Genomic DNA, 16,799 nt, shown 5'->3' with positions numbered 1-16,799 from the left:
TTACCTGTGTTCAATACTAGCAGTCCTAATGTGAATGCCTTCACTGTCATGGTAGGAAATAGCCCTCACAACTCTTGCTTGGTAACCTGGGTAGCAATGCTGTGGAAACTGATTTCAGCAGATGAAGGAATCCAGTAAAGTAATGTAAGGGATTACTATTGCAAAATAGTAATTGGATTACTGATACTTTCCCATAAGCACAGTGTGTTACTAAACTGTGAATTTGTTTGTGAGACTTTTTCATTTGATTTAATTTAATATGATTGATTATGCAGAAAATATTGAAATGGGCTGAAAGATCTATTGCTTTATTGTGTAACTAAGTAATAAGTAAGTAACTAATGACTTTAAAAAATAAGTAATCAGTAAAGTAATGGGATTACTTTGCTGAGAACTAATCAGCAATTGGTAACTAATTACTTTTTCCACAGTGTGAATGCAAATACTTACAGGTGGCAGTGCAGACAGATGGATGACACGTTGGTGTTAGTGATGTTGTCAGGCGTTGTGTGGAGGCGAGGAAGAAGGAACCCAAACGCAGGACTCGCAGGTAGGTGAAGACTGGTGAAGGTTTATTATAAGGAGTGGATGAACAGAACAGAGGTAGGAAATGGCTGGCTGGCTGGACGACTGACTGAAGGACTGACTCAAAGACTGAATGGCTGGCTGACTGAACGCAGGCGGAAACAACAACATAACATCAATGACACGACAACGATCGGATGGAACTGAGGACTTAAATACACGCTGGGTGATGAATGATTAGAAACCGGTGATTACGCAGCTGAACTTAGTCTGACTAATGATACATGGAAATAACTGGAACACAATACGCAGGCGGTATGCTGGCACAGAAAACATAGATGTGAAAATAAACTGAACATGACAAAACGGAAAACACTGGGTCAACGACCCAGGAACCCTGACAGATGTCTGATCAGAGCTACAGCATCTTGCACTTGCTCAATAATAAAAAAAAAAAAAAAAAAATTCCAGGTAAGATATCAGATTTAGACATAATATTTACACTGTTCAAACAACAAAGAGTGCTGGGGGATGAGGCGGGATTAATTCCAGTATTGTGTCAATATGGTAATGGTACCCTAATATATTAAAGAACCAAACTGACAAGCAAAAATCAAACACGCAGCCATTGAAATATGGTGCCGGGCCTATCTCCTTAGCAGAAACTGAAGGGCCCATCAGCTGCCTGGATCACTTCACACTGATCTCTAGCAGGCTGTTCATTGGCACACTGTGGACAGGAGGAGCCACAGCCATCATTGCACCTGGTACCTTCCAGGCTCTCCCAAACTCATCTGGAGATGTGACTATCGTTCCAGATGGTGTGTGAAAGTCATCATTTGGATTTCCATTGGAATTTCCACAAAGTCCACATATTTTTTCTCAGTGTTGATGACAACAGTTAACAACGATCGTTGTGTTAGTTTCATAAGGATAAATAGTAAATAAATGGGTTACGTAGATTTGATTATCCTGGTTTTTAAAGCATGTCAAATAAAAATGAGTGTAGCTTTGATGGGTGGGAAGTGTACCTGTCATTTGGTGGTACACAAATAAACACTGCACTGTATCCATTATAAGTGACACTGTAGCTGAAAATAGTGCTGACAAGTATTCGAGGTCCTGTTGAATAGATAGACACATTGCCTTCATTCAAGACCATAGGTAAATTTCTAGTTACTCCATTCACGAAGAGAAAAGAAAAAAAGAAAGAAAAGAAAATCAGAGGTTAGTTTTTGCGCTTAATTGTTATTTTTTTCTTTCACAGCAGTAAAAAATATCCCTAAAATATATGTAGCTGCCATTTACTTGATAAATCTGAAATTAAATTATTCATAACAATGATCTAATGAGCAATATCATTAACTAATACTACTACCAAACAGTCATCTGAGTTTATTGTTAGTTAAATAACAATAAGTCCTTTGTGAATCCACTCAGGACTACAGTGATAATCTCATAAAGTAGCAATCGTGACAACTACATTTAATATTATTGCACACTGTGTATCAGTATGAAATGTGACAATTATATAACATGACAGTTGTTGTGCATCCTTTCAAACAGAAGCTACATTTTTTTCATGTCACAAATGTTGTATTGTTTTATTACTTATATTTTATAGTTTTATGTTATTTTTTTTTTTTTAGATTTCTTCTTAGTTTTATGGGCGTATTATTTTCAGGGTTTATGATACAATAACTTCTTGTTATTGTTCAGGAAGAGAAGGAAAACACCCTGGACCTGTAAAAGCTGGGCATTTTATCAAAATGCAAGCGCTATCTTCCTTGTCTTGTTCTCAGATAAAGTCATTATGTCATAAAGGTTCCAGTTTTCCTGTAAATGAATTGGTGCAGGGGTGGCTGACATTTCATTGTGATAAGTTATTGCACACTGTGTATCATACTCAACTGTGACTCTAGCAGTTATCACTGATATGTAGAGTTTCTTCTTAAACAGAAGATATAGTTTATCATGTCACCAATGTTGCATTTCTTAACTGTTATGTTTAGAAGCTTCTGCTGATTTAACTGTTTCTAATTTATAACATAAGAATGAAAACCAATAAAAATGAAAACAATACGAATTAAAAACATTGGTACATACAGCTGTACAATTGTATCTCAAAAGACACAGGTGGACCCGGCAATGAAGGTAAATGGATGAATAGTTGGTAAAAGTGAACATCCTGAAGGAGAATCAGGCCTCAGTGGAGATGCCGTTCTGAATCAGCTCTACTGTTCCATCAGCTTCATTGGGACCCCTGGAAGACATTTAAATATCCCAGATTATAAAGCAAAGTAGCAAAATTCATTATGAGGAAGAATTGGTGGAAAACCGAGGAGAGGTCTGTCTGGGTCTGACTCTTTCAAGTTTTTAATAAAGAATGCTAAGACAAGGTGAAGTTGCAAAAATTCTCTTACTCTGCAGTAATAAGATGGGCGGACAAGGTAATTTGGCATGTTGACTGGCGTGGCCCAGCAGGAGTCCAGAACAGTGGAGATCAGATGCTGATCCACTCTTCCTGTTCGCACCTCGACATATAACCTCTGATCTATTTCCATTTCTATGTTTGTGCCACAGCTGAAGGGGAAACAGAAGCCAGGGTCATGGAAGGGGATCATTCAAATGTGCTACTGTCCATGGCAGTTGTAATCTTCTTCCTAATGATGCTACAAAAAACAACAATAATAATAACAATACTACAAGTGAGTTGATTACCAAATGATTGTAAATAAGTTTCACCTCAAGAGCTTCTCAATAATAAAAATGTAACATTTTAACACTGAATCCAGTTCACTTCCTTTTCTACAGGTGTAAACTACGAGCTTACAATGTAGTGCGTTATCTCAGACGGAGCATGGCACGTTGTACTTTTAGTGAGGATGAGAACAGCAGCATTTAGCTGTGAATGCTGTGATAGCTGCAGATATTTACAATTTCTTATTTATGTACTTTATCTTTTAGCTATATCTGTTCTTAGTAACTTTGTTCTTATATTCCCTTTTATTGTTGTATAATTAGTGCCCTTAACCTGATGACATATGTGGTACTTTGTTAATAGTCTTTTATTTATTGTCTTAATTTTCCTGTTTTTATTGTAAAGCACTTTGGTGTACCACTGGTCTTTTAAATGTGCTATACAAATAAAGTTGTATTGTATTGTATTGTATTTAACATGCATGAACATCATAATATGTAGCACTGATGTCTGACAACCCCCACCCCTCTCAGAAAACTGCAGCTTTTTTAACAAATAGTAAATGGACCGGTAGTTGCATCTTTTACTCAGTTAGGCACTCAAATCTGTTTCTGTTTCATTCACCCAATCACCCACACATTAATTCATTCATACAGCACATTTTATCGATGCCTATGTGCTTTCAAACATTCACAGGCTCAGACAACAGTGGATGCATGAGGAGTAACTTGGGATTTAGTATCTTGCCCAAGGATACTTTGGGATGTGGAGTGGAGGAATCTGGGATTCAATAGCCTTCCAACTGTTGGAAAACCCATGCAACCACTTGAGCCACACCCTCCCTAAAAACTCCTTGCTGGTGGTCTCTCCCCTTCTGCTATGTAGTCTAGCAACCATACAGTGTTCCACACATTTTACCCACTTTGAGTTACTCGTATAGTACTCCATGAGACATTGACATTGTAAACAAAAATATGCATTCAAACTAGAAAGAGCTAAAATAATGTATGTTTGAAGTAGTGTATGTGTAAGTGTAAAGAGCTTCAAAGTGACGTGTCACTGTAATAATAATTGCAATTTTTAGTAATGCCCTAATGTAAAGTGTTACTGTACAGTTACAATTATGCCACTGCTTGTGTTGCAGAGGTTTTGCAATTACAGTTCAACCAAAAGCTGAAGACCACTTGAAAATGGCAAAAAAAAAAAAAAAAAAAAAATCATATTTGGCATGTTTGGATTTTAACAAGTCTTAACAAATGTGTTGTCTCATTCCCATTTCTTCTTGTTGCATGTTGAAGCTCAACTTGGAACCTTGTTAAGATCCAACCATGCAAAGTATGATTTTTTTTGTGCCATTTTTCAAGTAGTCTTAAGCTTTTGATTGTGGCTGTATCTTCGAGACAGACGGATAGAAACAAACAATTAAAACAATGTTTTGTTTCTTTGTTTCTTTGCTCCAGTTTGAGGATTTGTGTTTGTGTAGCAGAGGAGGAAAATGCTGAAGTTATTTATGAAATTTCAAAAGATAATTACTTTTATTTTTACTTTGTTTTTTAGTTTTTTTGTAACAACCCCAACACTGGTACTAAAAAAGCCAACTTGACAAAATATTGTATATAATACACAAGAGATGTTTTGTTACCTTTCTATGGGGTTGATGCCCACAGCCATAGACAGGGCCAGATTCAGGGGGTATTCACAGCTGAAACGCAAAATAGTACAAGTTGAATATGTTCAATAAGAGTGAATATCCATAATATTTTTGTCTGAGTGCTGTCCCACAAAGATGGTTGTCATTTTCAAAGTGGAAAACCAGTCGTCCATCCTCAGGAGTACTACGCCGATCATACTCTGTACTGTCCAGCTGTTAACAGGGGTTGGACTCCTCTGCAGAAGGACTCCTCTACTCCCGTTGCCTCCAGGAGGGGAAACGATGAAAAGAGAGTCCATTTTCCAGCTTCTTGCCTTCCCTGTCGTGTGATCTACTGTTGCAACCGACAACACAGCACGTACAAAGCATAGCTGACGCTTCCGTGTGCTTTGCTTGGCCTACTGTCATGGCGGGAGGGGGCGTGGAATCAAATCTGTTATAGAAATGATTCAGTTCATTTATGTATTGTGATTCTAAAATGGAGTTTTCCTCCTTTGTTACAGTTACATGAAGAGCCCTCTTTGTAAATTGAAAAAGTGACTGTCACGGATTCAAATATTGGAAAACCAAAATAACAACACTGGTCCGGCTGGGTTGAGTCAAACGATGATTTTAATGTACACGCGTGGGAGATGGACACCGTACGCAGACAGCATCAGATCTCAAAATGGTGGAGCATTGATCAAACTCTTATAGCCTCTAGTGGCCCCCACCTAATCATAAAAGCCTAAACATTCACATTCTTTCTCTCACACGGCGCCTAAGCTACGACCTTGGCTCCCTGTTTATCTGCTCCTGCTGAGATGGGGCAGAAAACCTCTCCGGTATGCTCTGTTCTCTTCTAAGCAGACAAATAAGGCGATGACTTTCTGCGAACAGTATTTCTTATAACTCAGCAGTATAATGCATCGTAAAACAATATGATTCATTCACAATAAATCAGCAGTCTAATGTAATGCAAATCAGTTTAACAAATGTAATAGTTATCACCTTCTTCTAATTCAGGAGAATAATGCAAACTAAAACTACATAATAATTCACAATCTTTAATTAGGGGTCTAACATGGCATAGGTAATATTATAATCCCACATGACTCAAAAGCAATGTAGTAACATTTTTATTTTTTAAAAAAAAGAAACAGAAAAAGAAAGCAAGACCATCAATCAACTCAGACTGTATTTTGACACAGTTTACAAGGCATTAATATTTCAAACATACATTTATTCTTCATTATTTTTATATTTGCTAATGAATGGATGAATACCACAAAATAAATCATGATGTAACGATGTTAAAACAATCCTGAATGACCTGAAGGTAAAACTCATGAACTGGAAACAGAAGCATACAAATATGTTTTTGATCAGATGCTGCCCTCCAGTGTTGCAAAGAAAAACTGCAGAAATTACAAATAGGAGTGCTCAGAGCAAATAAGAAGTATTTTAATAGATGTCAAATATTCAGTAACATCCACTTTTCAAACCATCACTATTCCTCTGTGCATATAAAAAAGTCTTCTGATTCTATTTTCAGTGCTTTTATTAATCAAATCTATACTAAGTTATTATATGATTGCTGAGTTTGCTGTAATTTGTGCATCAACTTGATTTCTCTAGATCAGAATATTTGCAGTCAGCAAACAGATTATCAGGGTCACCAGAGATGTCAAGAGGCCTGGAGAGCTGCTTGCTTTCATTCTTCTTTCTGTTAGAAAACAACCAAAATCTACAGTGAATTGAAACTTGGCTCATGAATCCAATTGTCACAATCCACTGATTATGCAGCTGTATCATCTACAAGACTGCCAATGTTGTACAAATGTTACCTGTGTTCAATACTAGCGGTCCCAATGAGATGCCTTCACTGTCATGGTAGGAAATATCCCTCACCACTCTTGCATGATGACCTGGGTAGCAGTGCTGTGGAAAGCAGAGTGATTTCAGCAGATGAAGGAATCCAATAAGTGGTATGAAAGATTTTTTCCCAGTGTTAATACAAATCGTTATAAATAGTACGTACAGCTGTGCAGTTATTGTGTCTCAAAAGACACAGGTGGACCTGGCAGTGCAGGTAGATAGATGAAAAGTTGGTAAAGGTGAACATCCTGAATGAGAAACGGGCTACGGTGGAGACGCCGTTCTGAAGCAGCTCTACTGTGCCATCTGCTGGATTAGGACACCTAGGTAACAGCATAATGTGAAAGTTGCAGTGTTAATGTGCAAACAACTTAGTTATGATAAGAAGATGATTAAGTTCACCCATCAGAAAAGAAAAGTTAAGGCAATGTCTTTACTGTGTGGTGATCAGATCCCAGCGCACGGGGTAGCTGGCATCATTAACAGGCGTTGCCCAGCAAGAGTCCAGGATAGTGGAGATCTGCCGCTCATCGATTCCCTGCGTCTGAACCTCAATGTATAACCTCTCATCTAATTCCATTTCTAAATTTCTGTTTCTGGTCAAAGGGAAGTGGAAGCCAGGGTCCCGGTAGGGTATCATCCTCAAATGATAATGGCCCAGACCAGATGGAAGTCTCTTGTTCACAATGCTACAGGAAAACATGATAAAACAAGATGTTTTCAGGATTTGGAATTCATAAAGCGGTCAGGTGTGTGTGCAGTTTGTAGCAAAATATATACATAAATATGTAACACAAATGAGGGAAATACACAATTAATGCATTAATAGAAAAGCACTCTAACTCTTAAGTAAATTTATTATAAACAGCAGTACAAAGATAGGGTGATACAGCCTAGAAGAAATTACATATAAAAGTGTTCAACCACCAATTAGAACATATTGCAGATAGTAATTGGAAATGATCAAAACAAATTAAGGTGACAGAGTGGGTGTACAAAAAAATGAGCACATTAGAATAATGTTTTTATTAAACAAAGACAGGGTAAAATGATGGTGATTCACATGGTCATTTAGTCATGAAGACAATCAAACACTGAGATTTCTATAAAGCTCAGCGAGCTATGTACCTTTGAAAAAGTAGCAACCACAATGTCATATAACCAAAAAGAAAAAAAAAAATGTAAGCCAGATGGTGCTGTGGTTATCACCTCTCTACAGGGTTGATGCCAACATCCATAGACAGTGCCTGGGTCAGAGCATAGTCACAGGAGAAGTGCAGGTGGATGCTCTTCTCACGACTTATGAGGCCATCATGAGGGTCCACATCCCCGCTGATGGTGTTCTCATAACTGAAGTGGGTCCCGTTGCTCTTAAGAGTAAGAAGACAAAAGATTTTAAGCATATTTTCAAAAATTAAAAATGCTGCCCAGAAGATTCATTCAATGTACTAATTGTACCCTCAGCATTGTCCCACAAAGCTGGTCATCATTGTTGAAGTGGAAAACCAGTCGACCATCCTCAAGAGTCCCGTTGCAGGATTCATCTCGAAGATGGAGGGCATCAGAGTGGAAGCCGGCCTCAAACAGCTGACAGCGGGACAGAGATATGGTGCCAGAACTACTGACACAAGTGATGGACGAGTCTAAGAAGGAGAGAGAAACACAATCTGACTCGTTATGGCATGATTTTTTTAAAGCTGAGTCATCAATACTAATTTGGCTGATAAGACATTTGTTGACTTGACTGCTTAATATAAAGGCTGACTAATGCAATAAATACACTACAGATACTGCTGAAGGTTTTAGTTAGCCCGCACCGAAGCTCTCATTGTTTGGCCGATGGTGGTGCTCATCACAGAAGCAGCCATAGACACCGTCCTTCTCACCACACCACTCGTGCTCTGTGCAGTCCAGCTTTTCACAGGGGTCTGACTCATCTGCAGACACAGAGAAAGGATCATCAGTGATGAATGGCAATGATTTAAATTTTTATTAAATGTCTAATTTGAGCAGTGCAAACATACCACAATGCAAAGCAGAGCGCCAGTCAGGGATGTCTAGCCCTAGAACAGAGCAGGTTTTCTCATAGGCGGAGACAGCGGAACACAGCATGCCATTGGCTGGAGTGTAGAGGCAGAGGTCGTAGACACAGGAAGAGAAAAATGGCTGGGAGTCAGAGTGCAGGTGGCAGGTGCTGAATGGGCCGGTGGTGTTGGTGATGACACTGCAGAGTTGGGAATATTCTTCTCTAAAGGTACAGTCATTCAGTCCATCATCATCTTCATCAGTGGAGCCACATCTGGAAAAGACAAATCATACTGCCATCAGCTACTGCCTTGTTGAAGCATCAATAGTGATTTCCATTGCAACTCACCCTGGTTGGCTGGTGGGTGACTTCCAGCTGTGCCCAAAATAATTATCGTTTTGTGCCAGTGTGCCATTGGGTAAGACTTTGTCATCTGAAGGATCATTGTTAGAGTTTCCACACATCCCTGTGACTCTGTCATGACGGTTTTGGCCCAGTCTGACCAGTAAAGTGCTCTGACCATCAAACTGGACTAGCAAGTCAGAGGCATCAACCACTATGTAGCTTCCCTGCCTTACCACCTGAGCTAAGATTCCCACTGTGGTGGGAAGAGAAGCATCATTTCCATTTACCTGAGAGGACAAGAGATGCAATAAGTGTGTGTTGTTACTTTTGTGCAGATTAGACAAAGTAGAATGCTGTTCATCTTAAAAGATAGTTTACCGTTACTCTTTTATTGGGTCCGATCCTGATGTGCACACTTTCTGGATGATTTGAGAGGTATATGTCCACTGCTGACACAAATGATACACGGTTGTTTCCACGGTGATTGTTGGTGGCTATCACCTGAAACTGTGTTTCATTGGTGCCATGGTTTGTGCTCTCAGTGATGATGTAGGAGCAAGTTCCCTGGAAATGAGCCACTGCTCCATCAAAGGTGATGTAGTGTGGATCCCCCCACACAGTGCAGGTGGACATGGCATCGTAACAGCCCAGCTGGCCGTCTCTGATGGAGCACTGCTGTTCAGGAGTGCAAGACGAGGCAGAACATCGCAGGTCATTTGGAGCGTGACATTCACATCTCTGTGAGCAACCGTCTGTCCAGAAGGACTCGCCAGCCTGTGAACCACACCACACCAAATCATAGCCAAATTGATACAACAAATATAGTTCTTAAAATACCATTTTGAAGTTTTTTTTTTCATTAATTGTAGGTGATTTAGTGCAGTAATTGCTAGATCACTGCAAACTGCAACTAATAATATAATAAATATTGCGACAGAGCAACTAGTCGTATCTTTTGAACTTTCTCCCACAGAGAGGACAGATGCTAAATGCTGCAACTTCAATAACTGTGTGGAAAAGAGCTGCATGGAAAAAAGTATTTAATTGTTCTGATGTAGCTGTATAATCTTCAACTGATTGTTTAATGCATTCATTTATTTAGGGACTGGTTTTTATTTTATTTTTTATTTTTAATCTTCAGTTTAAAGAGTTAGAGCACCATTCTGCCTGTATAGCTAAATATTAATTATTTTCTTGGTGTAATATAAAATAGTCATAATAGGTATGCTGAATATATGATACCCTATAAAGACATTGTGGTCCTAAGATTTCAGTTATATGAAACTATAAATTGTAGTTTTGCATTTTGCAACCCCTATTATTTGCTATTTCACAGAAACTACGACGTTTCCAGGTATTCATCATGCTTCCTGAAATTTTTTATATGGTTTGGATTTTTTTGGTCATTAACATGGAACTAACATGTTTTATATTTTGCAACCCTGATTTCTGGTTATTAGACCTAAACTACCACATGTTTCCAAGTAATCATTAATTTTCTTAAAGATTATTCATATGGAATTAAAAAGAAACAGACAGTTTTGCATTTTTTCAGCTTGATTCTTGGTTATTGAACAGAAACCAACATTGATTCCTGGTAAGATAGCAGATTTAAACATAATATTTACAGTGTTACTGTTGTCAAACAAAAAAGAATGTTGGTGAATGAGGCAGGATTCATTCCAGCATTATGGTAATATGGTAATGGTATCCTAATACATTAAAACCTAAAATCCTATTAGTATCTTATTACCCAATTATTATGAGGTTAGCATATATGAAATGTGTTTTATTGCTAGTGATTGTGACTATACTATTACTGTACTTTTAACTCATGTACACACATTTATATCCATATTATCACTTATAATTTATTATCTGTTATTAATTAGAGTTAAACGTAATAGTGCTCAGTAGATCACAAATATTTGTTATGTCTCTATTTTTATCTTCTTATCTCCACCTTGTTACCTCAATATTACCACATTATTACTGAGCTATAATAGACTCTGTTGTTTGTTTAATATATATTTCTGAATTTTAAGCTGTCACAGTCCAAACCACTTCACGAAACTTTCTAAATGTAAGAAGGGCAAGTCTGCTGATTCTGCTGATTTGAAGGGAATTACTTCAAAGAATATTTACTATTGACTTTAATATGTCTTACATCATAGTAGAATCCATCATACTGGCAGCCACAGCTTTCCACTGGGACACACCTGGTCCCACTCTTGATGAAGCCTTCATCACAGAAACATCCCTCAGAGCAGAACTGCTCACAGGTTTCATCAATGCTACTGGCACAGGTGTGGCCACAGTCAGTACCGCACAGCTCATAATGGCTGTTGGCTGGACAGTCCAGTGCTTAATAAGTGAGAAACGTGACAAATGGCACTAGTCAGACATACCACTTTTAATGTAATACAGTGTGGATACAGTGAGTATTGTAAAATTATTGGACATTTTATTTCTGAAGTGGTTAGCAAATTTCTTGTAAATTTAAATATAAATATAATAAAACAACATGTTGACTCACTGCAGGTGGTGTTCTCTCTCCAGGGATAGATTCGAACATTAGCAGACTGACAGGCACTGACATATGATTCAATGGCACTGCACAAGAGATCGTGGCCTTGATTTCCTGACAAACATACATCAAACACGCAGTCGTTGAAATATGGCGCCGGGTCCACCTCCTCGTGGCAGAAACTGAAGGGCCCATCAGCTGCCTGTATCACCTCACACTGATCTCTAGCAGGCTGTTCATTGGCACACTGTGGACAGGAGGAGCCACAGCCATCATTGCACGTGTAGTTGCCTGGCACCTTCCAGGCTCTCCCAAACTCATCTGGAGATGTGACTATCGTTCCAGATGGTGTGTGAAAGTCATCATTTGGATTTCCATTGAAATTTCCACAAAGTCCACATATTTTTTCTCTGTTGATGACAACAGTTAGCAATAGTCCTTGTGTTAGTTTCATAAGGATAAATTATTAGTAAATAACTGACTTATGTAGATTTGAGTATCCTGGTTTTTAAAGCATGTCAAACAATAATTACTGCAGCTTTGATGGGTGGGAATTGTACCTGTAATTTGGTGGTACGGAGATAAACACTGCACTATATCCATTATAGGTAACACTCAAGCCGAAATTAGTGCTGACAAGTATACGAGATCCTGTTGCATAGATAGACACATTACCTTCATTCAAGACAATAGGTAAATTTCTAGTTACTCCATTCACCTAGAAGAGATATGCAAAGAAAATCAGTGGGTAGTTTTTCTACTTTTTAATTGTTATTTTTTTCTTTCACAGCAGTAAAAATATCCCTAAAATATATGTAGCTGCCATTTACTTCATACACCTGAAATTGTTCATAACAATCATTGAATGAGAACTATCACTAACTACTTACTTGTACCAAACCTCTTCTGTCCCTTGACATATGCACGTCGTAGCCCCAGACATTCACAAAAACTTCAGCTACTATTGAAAGTGGACGCCCATTCAATGCCTCATTCTTAGCTTCCACTGAAAACTGATTGAGCTCATCAGTGGCATTACAGAGGGTCACCAGAACATAGCGGCAGGTTCCTTGAAAGTCATAGGCTTTACGATCAAAGGTGATGTAGTGAGGGTCTCCAGAGGCAGAGCAGGTGCCATGAGGGTTGGGATGGCAGCCAAACTTGCCCTCCACCACACGGCAGGACTCCTGGGGCCCACAGGAGTTGGGAGTACAGTGGACGTTCCCTGTAGTGCCGTTACAGGTACACAAGCTCTGACATTCTTCACCATCCCAGAACTGCTCACCACCTTGGTGATAGCGTCCTTGGTGATAACATCCACAAGATGTTGGTGGAACACACTGGTCACCATTGAGGATAAAACCACTGTTACACTGACAGCCCTCCTGGCACACAGTATCACAGGTGAAGGGGAAAGAGAGGCTGGGGCAAGCAGAAGGACAAGAGGTTCCACAGAGTTCATAATGGCTGTTTGATGGGCAGGTTAGTGCTGGAGAAAAACAAACAGGTTAACATAAAAAAGCATTTTTAAACATTTGGAGATCATGGCTAGAATTAATTCAAAAACAGTTGAATGCTTACTACAGCCAGTTGCATTTCTCCATTGTCCTAAGGCAACACCCTTCTGTTGACACATTAGTGCATAATCTCGTAGGACGCCACACAGAGTTGATGCTGGATTGTTAGAGCCCCCTATGATCTCCACACATACATCCACCTGCTGGCTCGGGTCAACCACAGACCAACAGGGTACAAATGGCCCATCTGGTGAGCTGAGAATGCCACAGTACTCAGTAGAATTGTAATTAGTTGTAGAATTTTGGTTCATGCTTTCCACGCAGTGAGCAGCCAGAGAGCCATCTCGCCAACTGTCTCCAAAATCCTGAGAACTGTTGACCAGAACACCGTTGGGTGTGCGGAAGTCATCATGTGGATGACCATTGTAATTACCACAGAGTCCACCCAGTGAACCGCTGTAGACACCAGGAGCAGTGACACGGACAAAGTGAGGCCAGACTGTCTGCACAGTTACACCAAAGGAGGTGCGAATGATGACACTGTAAATGCTGCTGTGGAAGATCTGGATTCGGTTCGATGTAGTGCTGAAAGGTAGCCTGATCAGCTGACCGTTAACCTGCAGGATCATCCAGTTTTTTGCAGTTAACAAGACTTAAACAGTATTGTGTCCGTGTACACATAAATAAATATTAAAGGAAGAACATAATTTTAAGTAAGTGTTCCATTCACTTACCTTCACTTTACTGTTCCTTGCCATCTCAATAGATACGTGTATCCCCTCTGCTTCAAAATGCAGAATTCGTGCAAAACCATGCTGGCCTCTTGGCACTTTTTCTGCTGTCACCATGAAGTGTGGGTGACTGGACAGTCCCATAACTTTGGCAAGTGTCAATCGACACGCCCCAGGATATTGGTATGTCAGTCCATCAAATGTCTGATATGACCCTGGGCCTCTGATCCAGCATGTTTCATAGCTATTTGGTCTGCATCCTCTTTCTCCATCCTCCACCCTGCATGATTCAAGTGGGCCACAACCATGAGATTGGCAAGTCATGGAGCCATAACTGCAGCTACAACGTCTCCCACAGTCTTCGTCTAGTATTACAGTTTGTCCAGAGCGGTAGTAACGGCCCTCAAAGCTGCAGCCACACTCAGCATGAGGGACGCAGACCCCACCACTGAGGATGTAGCCTGAATCACAGATGCAGCTTTCCTGGGGAGGTAGAGGGCAGTTATGGGTAGAATTGGGATTAACACAGGTAGGTGGACATCCTGTGCCTTCAGACTCAAAGTGGCTGTTGGCTGGACATGGGATTTCTAGGAATAAGAGAACAACATCGATATTTACATCAGTGGAATTTTAATACAATGATATTTTGAAATAATGCAAAAAAAAAAGAAAGTGATTAACATACCACAAAAGCCAGGTGTCCTCCAACTTGGTAGCTGAATACCACTTTGTTGACACTGACTTGCATACACGGTTAAAGCTTGACAGAGAATAGGTTGGTACCCTCCTCCTACACACAGATCATACACACAACTGTCCACAAAGGACTGTGGAGGAAGTTGCTGATGGCAAGCAGTGAAAGGTCCAGAACTACTGCTGAGGATACCACAGTGGTCAGTGTTGCTGTACAATGCTGTCTCTTCTACAGTGCAAACAGCACAGTCCAGACCTCCGCACTGTGGCCCACAGCCAGGCTCATCATCCCCAGATGCTTGCCAGCTGTTAGCAAAAACCACATCAGAGCTCACAACCTCACCGTCACGAGTTTGAAAGTCATCTCTACGAATGCCATTGAAGTTTCCACAAAGACCGCATGTACCATTCTGGTAAGTGTAGGGCAAGCTGATCTGAACATAATGATTTGTGTCATAAGACACCACTAAACCAAAGTCAGTGCTGACAAACACAGAAAAACCTGACTCATAAACCTGCACGGTGCCATTGCTAAGGGAGAATGGAGTGGATGCAAAGTTCCCGTTAACCTGTAAAAAAACCAGCAAATATATCAAGTGAGAAAAGTATATCTGGTCATAAAGTGTAGAATTTATCCAGAATCAAAATGACCAACCTTAGCCTGACCATGGCGTCCTTTGACAAGCTCAATTGTGTCATTGTAGACATGCACTTTCACCAGTCGTGTCCAAGAGACTTGAGTACTGCCTCTGTGCTCATTTTTGCCTTCTACTCTGTAGTAGGGCCATCCACTATTACATTGCTCAGAGAGAACATACGTGCAAGTGCCTTGAAAGTGAAACACTGTGTTATCAAAGGTGTAGTAATGGGGATCACCGCTTATGGTGCAGGTTCCTCTTGGCACTGTCTGACAGGAGAACTGGAAGGAAGCTGGCTTGCAGATCTGTGAAAAGGAGCACGGCTGGTTGCGGCACTGCAGGCCTGTTGAGGTACATGTGCACTTCTGTGCACAGGTCCTGTCACTCCAGAATGAAGCACCCAGCTGCACTAATTCACCTTAAAAAGAGTAAAAGGGAATGTCCCTTATTCCCAGTGTAAAATTTCCAGACATTTACATTCATAAAACCTTAGGAAAAAACTTTCACACCTTAAATTTTTTCATATTGTGTCAAATAACAACAGTAATTGCCTCAAGGCACTTTATATGAGTAAAGTTCCCAAAATAACAGCAGGTAAATCCCAACTGTTTTACAGCCCCTACCTTCATTAAGAAAAGATGGGTCCTGATTATACATGAGGAGAAGGATTTTAAGTTTGATTCTGGATTTAACAGGGAGAATTATGTTCTGTCTTTTTACTCCCTATCCGTACTGCAGCATTTTGGATCAACTTAAAGCTTTTCAGTGAGTTTTGGGGACAACCTGATAATCACAGTAGTGCAGCCTTCAAGTAATAAATGCATGAACTAATTTTTTAGCATCACTCTGAAATAGGATGTTTATAATTTTAGAGATACTGCATAAATGCAAAAAAAAAAAAAAAAAAAAAAGCAATCCTGAATATGTGTTAAATATAAGCAGTGAAGGACATAACCTGGTCAAAAACAAAATTTCTGTTAGTGTTAAGGCCAAGGTAATCCCATCCAGAGTATGCATCTGGTTAGACATCATGTTTTTAAGATTTTCATGGCTGAGTGCAATCAACTTAGTTTGATCTGAATTTAGAAGCAGGAAGTTGAAGGTTACCCGTGTTTTTATGTCTTTAAGACGTTCCCACAGTTTCGTCGTTTGGCTTCATTGACAGAGCTGGAGATCATCTGCATAGCAGTTAAAATATACGCAATGCCTTTGAAAGATACTGCCTAGGAGAACCATGTATAATGTACACAGAACTGGTCCTAGCACAGAATCCTGTGGAACTCCATAATTAACCTTAGTGTGAAGACAACTCCCCATTTACATGAGCCAACTGGAGTCTATTAGATAGACATGATTCAAACAAGAGCTTAATTGCTATGGCCTGCTCTAATCTCTGCAATAAAATACTGTTGTTATTGATCGCTCCGCTGAGGTCTAGCAGCACAAGTACAGAGATGAGACCACTGTCAGAGGCCATCTGCAACTTTCACTAAAGCTGTTTCCGTACTGTGATGAGCTGTAAATCCTCGATGAAATATATGACAATGCACTGTGATTAAGCAGACTAAACACATGCAATAACAATAAT

At 39.7% G+C, this 16,799-nt stretch overlaps 1 protein-coding gene across 1 annotated transcript in view; it reads right to left on the bottom strand.

The window, feature by feature from the left end:
* Positions 1–5,471: 5,471 nt before the first annotated feature.
* LOC105940526 (alpha-tectorin-like) overlaps positions 5,472–16,799 on the bottom strand; it is a 46,803-nt gene continuing 35,475 nt past the window's right edge. Inside the window, exons 10-25 of the mRNA XM_076887489.1 lie at positions 13,884–14,467; positions 13,214–13,766; positions 12,523–13,121; positions 12,193–12,350; positions 11,642–12,042; positions 11,273–11,469; positions 9,484–9,879; positions 9,109–9,392; positions 8,759–9,033; positions 8,552–8,671; positions 8,193–8,377; positions 7,944–8,104; positions 7,172–7,423; positions 6,898–7,057; positions 6,704–6,797; positions 5,472–6,582 (exon numbers count right to left, since the gene is read on the bottom strand). Of these exons, the coding sequence (XP_076743604.1) occupies positions 6,491–6,582; positions 6,704–6,797; positions 6,898–7,057; positions 7,172–7,423; positions 7,944–8,104; positions 8,193–8,377; positions 8,552–8,671; positions 8,759–9,033; positions 9,109–9,392; positions 9,484–9,879; positions 11,273–11,469; positions 11,642–12,042; positions 12,193–12,350; positions 12,523–13,121; positions 13,214–13,766; positions 13,884–14,467 (4,511 nt within the window). The 3' untranslated portion in view covers positions 5,472–6,490. The remainder of the gene's footprint in view (positions 6,583–6,703; positions 6,798–6,897; positions 7,058–7,171; positions 7,424–7,943; positions 8,105–8,192; positions 8,378–8,551; positions 8,672–8,758; positions 9,034–9,108; positions 9,393–9,483; positions 9,880–11,272; positions 11,470–11,641; positions 12,043–12,192; positions 12,351–12,522; positions 13,122–13,213; positions 13,767–13,883; positions 14,468–16,799) is intronic.

Source organism: Maylandia zebra, linkage group LG8 (genome assembly GCF_041146795.1).
Source record: "Maylandia zebra isolate NMK-2024a linkage group LG8, Mzebra_GT3a, whole genome shotgun sequence".
Taxonomy (NCBI): Eukaryota; Metazoa; Chordata; class Actinopteri; order Cichliformes; family Cichlidae; genus Maylandia; species Maylandia zebra.
This window is presented reverse-complemented; position numbering and strand designations above follow the sequence as displayed.